General features: G+C 36.3%; 1 protein-coding gene and 1 pseudogene across 2 annotated transcripts in view; one reads left to right on the top strand and one right to left on the bottom strand.

The window, feature by feature from the left end:
• flot2a (flotillin 2a) overlaps nucleotides 1-3,021 on the top strand; it is a 31,638-nt gene extending 28,617 nt beyond the window's left edge. For both annotated transcript variants that reach the window (XM_016471274.1, XM_016471275.1), the window contains 2 exons: nucleotides 745-894; nucleotides 1,024-3,021. In XM_016471274.1, the coding sequence (XP_016326760.1) occupies nucleotides 745-894; nucleotides 1,024-1,062 (189 nt within the window). In that variant the 3' untranslated portion in view covers nucleotides 1,063-3,021. The remainder of the gene's footprint in view (nucleotides 1-744; nucleotides 895-1,023) is intronic.
• An 826-nt stretch (nucleotides 3,022-3,847) lies between these two features.
• On the bottom strand, nucleotides 3,848-8,791 carry LOC107676631 (T-box transcription factor TBX6L-like; annotated as a pseudogene).

Genomic DNA, 8,791 nt, shown 5'->3' on the forward strand with positions numbered 1-8,791 from the left:
ATAGGTGTGTGTATTGTAGGAGCTAGACGACGTATGATGACGTGTGACGTATAGTAGTGGTGTCCCAATTCCTAGGGGAAGGGGAAGGGGTATAAAATAGAATTGGGATTGGGCCTTAATCACCGTTGGTAGCACGATTTATTGTAATCATTTTTTTCCTCAGTTGGTCAGAACAAACGTGGCAGACTTGTTACTTGTTTAGATGACAGTATACAGTGTGAATTTTTATTTGGGTCATATATTCCAAGACGTAGGCTAGAATCTGTGATTGCGAAGTACAGTAAATATCCACGCCGGTGCAGTGACTGACTGCCACACACACATACTCCTCAAAACATTAGATTCATGCGCGCTGGAGCGTTGGTAGCACGATTTATTGTAATCATTTTTTTCCTCAGTTGGTCAGAACAAACGTGGCAGACTTGTTACTTGTTTAGATGACAGTATACAGTGTGAATTTTTATTTGGGTCATATATTCCAAGACGTAGGCTAGAATCTGTGATTGCGAAGTACAGTAAATATCCACGCCGGTGCAGTGACTGACTGCCACACACACATACTCCTCAAAACATTAGATTCATCCGCGCTGGAGCACAACCCCACGCATGGAATATAATTCCGCACACAGCTGCAATTGCAGGTTTTCAAACAGAGATGGCGACAAAGAGACAAAACTTACAGACTGCAGCTTTAAAGATGATACTCTGAAGAATAAAGCTGAATGAGTTTTTGTTGTGTCACAGATTGCTGCACAGGTGGCAGCACCCTTGAGCCGTACCAATGAGATTGTGATCCTGAGCGGCGACGGTGGCCGTGTCACTGGGGAAGTGAATCGTCTGTTGGCTGAACTACCAGTTTCTGTAAACGCCCTCACTGGGGTGGATCTATCCAAGGTGAATACATTGCATATAAACTGCTGTTCAAACATTTAGTGACTTTTAAGATTTTTTTTTTTAATGGAAGCAGCATTCATTTGATCAAAAATAAACAATCATGTAAATAAATGTGTCGTTTCTCTACAGATCCCTTTGCTTCAGAAGATGATCAGTCCTCAAGCTTGAACACGCTCCTTCCACTCTGCTGCCTTTCCGACACTCCCACATTGATTGCCTTGAAAAGAAACACTTGAAAGCTGTTTTCTTTTTACAGAAATTAGGCTTTGTTTTTTTTTAGACCCCTGGTGCCTTACCTCTTCAGGACCAGATTCTCTGCACGGGCTCTTGTATTGTCACTTATATCCTTTTTTGTCTGTTTATTTGCCTTTTTTTGTTGTTGTTCAAACGACGTACCACAATTATAGTTTTTTTGTTAATCACAGAACTGTATCATATATTCACCAGTGGGCAGCTGCAGATCTACCGTATGTGCATGTAGTGATTTAGAAGATAAGGATGTATTCCCATTATTCACAGTTACATTTATGCAATGTATGAAGATATATAGAAGCATAGTGTAGAAGAGCCATTAGGTTTGTTACAGCATGTTTAGTGGGCCTTTGAAATCATTCATCATTGTGAAGACATTGCTGTTCAGGACAAATAGTGACACAGGAATGAGGAGGACTGACTTTTAGTTTATCTAACCAATACATTTAGACATAGGTTCATTTGTAAAAATCTTTTTGCGCAGTTCAAACATGAAGCGCTCTAATAATTCGATATTTTTTTACAGTGGGATGAAAACAATCAGTTTGTTACCTTTTAAAAGTTTGCTTTTAGGGTTGAAGGTCAAATCACACTTTCACTGTGCAGTCAATCATGAGAAACTACGCCATGCGATTCATAATCGGATCTGTATGTATATTCTTTGAGAACGTTTTGCCTATTTTTGGATAATAAATAGTGGTCCAAATGCAGTTTTACCAAGATGCCAAGCAAAGGCCAAAACATGCTGAATTATCAGGATTTAGAAAAGTATATTTATTTTTCATTGCAGAAAACCTCACGTAATTTACCTCACCCAATGTTTATGCAGATGATAAAGCTGCAAGTAAGATATTATGACTGCAGCCAAACTGACAGTACAGAACCCAGAGCACTCTTTTGTCTACTGTTAAATCCAGAAGTTTGGAGATTGATATACGCTGTGCATTTGAAGTTGAACATCTACCATGTCCATAGTTTCCTTGAAGATACTCTATGCCTTAAGGAGTTTTCCCCATATTGAATCATTGCAGTTTTTTCTTTTTTTATTCAGTGATGCATTTTGATTATGTCAGGACTTCCTCTTTTTTATGTTTTAACTGCAATATTTAAAATAATGTCACATGTATTCTTTATTCCTAAAGTACTAGTTATCAACATCCAGATAATGTGAGCACTCTGTCAGGTATATGTGAATTTTAACTCCGCTTTAGCTATTTTTTCCATTGAGAGTGACTATATTTTAGTGTTTTATTTTCTTCTGATATTCAGTTTGCCATTATGTCATGATAATGCAAATCAGTTTGCCAAACATCATTAGGTCAAACAGTATATCCACATTTATTTTACATTGCTGCTGAATCATAAATGATCCGGTCTTTTGTTCATTGATCTTTTGTTCATAATCAGATGCCAAATATAACATTTTTTTTTACAGTACACTTTGGCAAAAATATTTGTGAAAGAATGTTCTGTTTGTCAGAAACAAGTTCATTAAAGTTGATGTTCAATTTTAATTCTTCAAAATTAAGTGTGTTTGTTATTATGACATGAATATCTGTTTCAACTGGGAAAAGGGAACTGTGGAACAATGTAGCCATTGTTTATAAGATGTTGCACACATTTAAAATCAACTTAAGGTTTCAAAAACTTTTCTATGCTTAATCTAAACTAAGGATAGCTGTTGTTTCTGAGCTGAGTGTGTTTGTTCCAGATTTGTGATGTTTCCACCACTAACAGTCACATATTGAGAATGTGTTATATAGCAGTGCATATAGTTAATGCCTATAACTTCTAGAATGAATATATAGTATACAAGTTATGTATCCAATAATAAATCTGTTTCTGATCACAGTCAATAAATTCCTTCTTGATTTATTTGTCTTTTTCCCATGTGAAATATTTGCTGTTTTACACTAGACCGATACATGCTATGGTGTTATAACTTTATGAAAAGTTATATTTGTGATGACTTTTAAAACTTAACCCAGAACTCTGTATTTAGGTTTAATGTATAAAAAAAGGAAACCCACACAGGATCAGAAATTAGGATGGAAACAGCAAAAGTGTGATCTAGATTTTCTTCAGACATTCTGGTCTGCAGAATTACTTGAAGTCAATTACAACTCTGAATGAAATTCAGTCTACAGCTCATTTTGCTTCTGTAATGAAAATGTCCTAGTGAAAGAGAATAATCAAGGGAAAAACATTAGGGTGGGAAATGGATAATGAAGAGTGGGTGTTCCGTGTGAGATGGAGTGGTTAACCAACAACTTGTGTGGATTAAGCGAAGTTCACAGAAAATGAAAATAATTTCATTCTGATTAAAAATCATTTATTTTGTTTAAAAACAGATTTAGAAAAATAAATATTCAAGTTGTATAGCACTTTCACAATACATATAATTTCAAAGCAAGGAAATGTTTGTTCCAGTTTTACAACTAGGAAGTTGCCTTGCCTTAGACTTTTGAAGTTTAGACAGTACAGTTTAAAGTTCAGGCAGATAGTAACAGACTAAACATAAATATGGACATTAGTGACAGCTAACAACAACCCCATATCCCACTGAAAATAATATTTACATTCTTTGGCTGGGAAGCCCTCTGTTTTTTATTTTTATTTTTTTGTAATCTAGTAATCTAGTGCAGTCTTTGCTGGAAATGAGCAACAAAATTAGTCGTAATTAGATGATGCCTGAAAAACTTCATTTCCCAGTCTGCTGATCACTGTAGTATTCAGTTAGTGGTCTGGCACTGACATAGTCCATCTGTGATCTGTGTTCAGTCTGGATGTTCAGCATGCTGTTTAATGTGAACTGCTGATCAGTGCATTTCTGAACCGCTGGATAAATCTGCGGATGCAGCTCTCGGTCTGAGCCACGGAGGTACTGCTCAGGTTGGGGGGGATTTTGCAGGACCTTCCCTGATGGCCCTGAGACTAAAGTTCGAAAATGGATCCTGTTAAGGATGTTGGTGAGGGGCCTCGGACCTCGGACATAGTCGGAGACTGGGGTCATCTCCAGGTTCCTCAGAGCACTTCCAGGGAGTTGCATGCAGCTCAGTTTAGGAGGCAGAGGGAGGGGCAGCTCCATGTCGGGACATTGTCGTGAGGGATGGGGAGGGGTCCGAAAACAAGGCTGGAGCTGGATTATGGATCTGCCTGGGGTTTGAGAGGCTGGGCTGCTGTGGTGATTGTGCTGCTGAGGGTTTAGAGGGCTGCTGATCTGAGATGGCAGTGTGCTGAGGTGGCCGTCTCCTGTGGAGGACTGGACACAGGAGCTCTGGGCCACAGGCAGAGCTGCACACAAACTATGGAGGCTGGAGGGTCTGGCTTCTCTGGGACTTGCAAAAAAATTGACACCATTATTTTGGAGGACGAAACGGTCAAGTCTGTATTTAGCCATTGTCAAGAAAGTTATAAACTGAGAATCATTTTAATGATCGAGGGATACAAACTTGTCACTTTTCAGTGCAGATATAAATCTAAAGTAGGTTTTCTGCCAGAATAAAAATTCTATGGTTTAACATTTGAAAACAAAGAAATTAAAAAATGTACTTGTAATTTGACTTGTTGTACTTGTAATTGTACTTGTTCTTGTTCTGTACAAGGAAATTCTTATCAAATTATTAAATATTTTAATTATATTTATTATTAAATATGTTTTATTTAACAGTACAATAGTAATATATAATCTATAGTAATATATTTCTTTCATTTATTTTGTAATAGTAATGTTCAGTAGTAATAGTATTTTGGAGGACAATGCTGTGTTTAATTATCTTGATGTAGTTGTCTAAAAAGTAATAAACTGAGAATAAATTTAATCTCCAGGGATCCAAATGTCTCACTTTTCAGCAATAAATTGCAGTTTTGAATGCAAACTAGGTTTTAAGCCAAAATAAAAGCTCTATGGCTTAACATTTGAAAGCAAAGAAATTAAGAATCACTTGTAATTTTATTCTTGTTCTGTAAAATGAAATTATTTTTATTGTTTATTTATTTTTAATTTTACAGTACAACAGTATTATTACTATAGTAATATTTTGAAAATTCTTCATAGGGTCTAAAGTGAGTTTTTCCCCCCTATCCTGCCATGCTAAAATTGACAGTAAATCCCAATTTTAAAGCTTAGATTATATGAATTTATTTTCTAGATGGTTATCTCTGTCACCTTTTTCACGCCTTGGTAAGTTTGCATCCCTGAATCTTTCAGATTAAATATAATACATAAGTCTAGAGCAAGAATGAGTATTTTTCCGCAGAACTGCAGCATAATATCATGGTTTGATTATAGTGTGATATTCACTGCATCACAAAAATTCCCAGGCAGAACCAGAGCCAGACTCACCTGTTCAGGTGTCTTTTATTGAGGCTGAGAATGGTGTGTGTCTGATGGGGTGAAGGTCCTCCAGCAGTGCTAGCGTTTATGAAGGCTTATATGAAAGGGTTGGGAGTGACAGAGGAAGCCTCTTCTGAAGAATTCAGCGTTCTTCTGCAGTCAATGGAGCTGGACACGATCACATCCTCATCTTTCTGCGACTGTCCCACTTTTTGTGGACAAAAGAAGAAATACACCATTTATTTTTCTTTAGTCTGTCCAAAGGGGGGAAAAAGCTAATTAATTGGTAAATATGTAGGGCACATCAAGGTGACCCTCATGATTGAGGTACAAAAAAAAAGTGCCTCTGCTGGGCACCAGGTCATAGAAACAGAAACAAGAAGCAACACTGATGCATATAATGTAAAGCTACATTAATATAACGAATTGTATTATTATTATTCTCTCAGGAAATCATACCATGCTCATTTGGTGTCAAATCCTGTTTAGCCTGTCCATCTGAATCCTTGGTCTCTTGGCTCTCTTTGTCTCTAAACCTAAGGAGGAGAAATTATAAAAGTTATATTAACTGAAAATATCAGAATTGATTATTAGGGTTGGAGGTTCAGCAGTCAGGACAGGAAACACTATGTAAATTCTATTAAACACTTTTTGATTTGCCATTAGGAATTAAGAAAATCTGGCTCCTTTACCTACTGTACATGGTTGAAAAGAATTATAATTATTCACACAAAAATATCAGCCCTGAAGTCATATTCTGTAAAGGAGACATTTGTAAGTGAATTTTCCTGAAAAGAAAGAAATGATGAAAACAGATCTCAATCCCTTCTTTTTGTGTCTCTTTAAGTGTCTCTCACCTTTTCCTGTTCAGCCCATTGTCACGAAAGCCTTTGGCAAAGGGGTTGTTGTCAATCTTGAGTTTTGTGATCTGTGTTGAGGATGAGAAACAAAGAGTCCCATCAACAAAAACCACAGACATGCCAGTCAACACGAATAAATGATACAAAAATGGACTAATAAAACATAATAAATTAAGAGAGAAAAATCTGACGCATTGAAGTCTTCAGATGTCAACTTAAATGTTTTGCTGATATTGTGTGACAAATAATGGGTTTTGCTTATTTTCCACACTACACTGCGTACTAGATTCTGCCACCATGGACATTTTAATTGGCCTTTTGGCCTCATGAATTTGACCCACTAGATGGCAATGGAACTCTAATGAAAAATATCTTTGAAGGTCAGATCTGAAAGTAATTCACATTTAAGCTTTAAGGGTCTCCAGTATTCATCTGGCGTGAAATGCCTGTTCTCACCTCCTGGTTCTGGTAGGCTGTGACAGCTATAAAAGCAGCTTCAGGGAAGGTGAAGCGCAGGTAACTGCCAGGGTTCTGAGGGTAACAGGGGTCTGGAGATTGGACTATGTGTAGACGGGGCTAGTATTTTTGCATGGAGTGGAGAACCACCTATAGAACATGGAGAGAAATAAAAAAAAAAGCAATCATAAAAATAGAAAACACCTTTAGAAATCTTTCAAACGTTAGACTTTCCCCATTTCTAAAATCTCACCAGGCCATTAGAGTTGAGGGTGTTGTTGGTCAGTTTGAGCTTGTGAAAGGAGATTGGATACTGCATCCATTTCTCTCCAGGTGCAGGAGAGTCTGGATGGATGAAGAACCGATTTGGGCAAGTGTGGATCAGTTGAACCATTCATTTCCCAAAGATCCTTATTCCACTGTAACAATATAAGAGCATGAATAGTCATGAAGACTACAATTAACTACAAAAATCATTAACCTATCACTACTCATTCAAGAATTGATTTATTTGTAGGTCTTTGGTATTGTTGTTCACACATCTATCAGGTTTGCAGCATTATAACATCCCTATCTGGAGCTGATATTAAGACATTAAGGAATAAAACAGATGAATGTATAATAGAAAGAAATAGTTTAAAAATAGAGTTGTAGTACAGTTATGTACAAAATCTTTTCAAAAGAAGTCTCTTATGTTCACCAAGGCTGCATTTATTTGACCAAGAAATACAGTGGAAACAGTAATATTGTAAAATAACATTTTTTTTTTTTTTTTTTTTTAAATGTAACTTATTCTTGTGATGGCATGGTCATTTCTCCAGTCTTCAGTGTCATGTGATCCTACAGAAATCATTCTAATAAGCTAATTTGGTGCTCAAGAAACATTTCTTATTACAATCATCAATGCTGGAAAGATGTTTGGTAAAATTCATGATACATTTTCAGGATTCATGGATATTTGTAGCCTTAAAATTGTCTTTACTGTCATTTTTGATCAATTTAATACTGAATAAAAGTATTATTATTATTATTACTATTTATCCTTTTCTTAATCTACGTAAGAGTGTACGTGTGTGTTTGTGAGGGAGGTTGGAGAGGGTTGAAGTGAGTATGTGTGTATGTGTTATAAGGGAGGGGTGGAGGGGAGGTACCTTGTACTTGTGGTTATCAAACAGCACCATGTCCATTATCACCACATACTTGATTTTTGGATTCAGTCCTGTCACTGTTACTTTGCAGCTGGGAAACATCCGCCTGAAATAAAAGCACACCGGATACACATCATAACAATTAGTCATCACATATTAGATAGAAGATGCCCTCAATAATGTACATTCTGATTTGTAATTTTTTCAAGATTATAAACTATTCAGCTAAACGAATAGTTCACTAATGCACTTAACAACACTGCCTTTTCTCTTTGATACATTAACAACTATATTTCTTGCACTATAATAGGGGTAAATCCCAACACAATTCAATTACACATTTGTTATATCACTACGTATATACTAATTATAGACATTAAAAATACTTAAAAGGACTTAATTTAGTCATTTTAAACCCTTGTCGGTGCATACCTGCCAGATTTAGTAATCAGCATCTCTGTGCCAATGCTGCTGAATTTGTCCCAAATCTTTCGATCTTGCAGTGATACATGAACTGGCAGTGAGGTCAGTTCAGCTTCAGGACTGTTCATCCTGCCATTGAGGCCATGTTGAGTCCAGCAAGTGAGCTCTGATCGATAATATAATAATTTCAGATTTTCATTCATTTCATATGCACAACATTAGCTTTCCAGAATGGTATTTGTTTGCTATTAGAGAAAACTCCATTTAGTCAGTTGTCTTGACAACTCACAATAATCAATAAACTAAAAAACAACAATAAATAAACCTGAAATTGAATTTAAAACTCAAAAAACATGAGAGATGTAAAGATCTAAAGTCCTGCCTTGTGGATAATATTCATAGTTATTAGCCAAATGATTCAT

The sequence above is a fragment of the Sinocyclocheilus anshuiensis genome, unplaced genomic scaffold (assembly GCF_001515605.1).
Source record: "Sinocyclocheilus anshuiensis isolate Anshui unplaced genomic scaffold, SAMN03320099.WGS_v1.1 scaffold344, whole genome shotgun sequence".
Lineage (NCBI taxonomy): Eukaryota > Metazoa > Chordata > Actinopteri > Cypriniformes > Cyprinidae > Sinocyclocheilus > Sinocyclocheilus anshuiensis.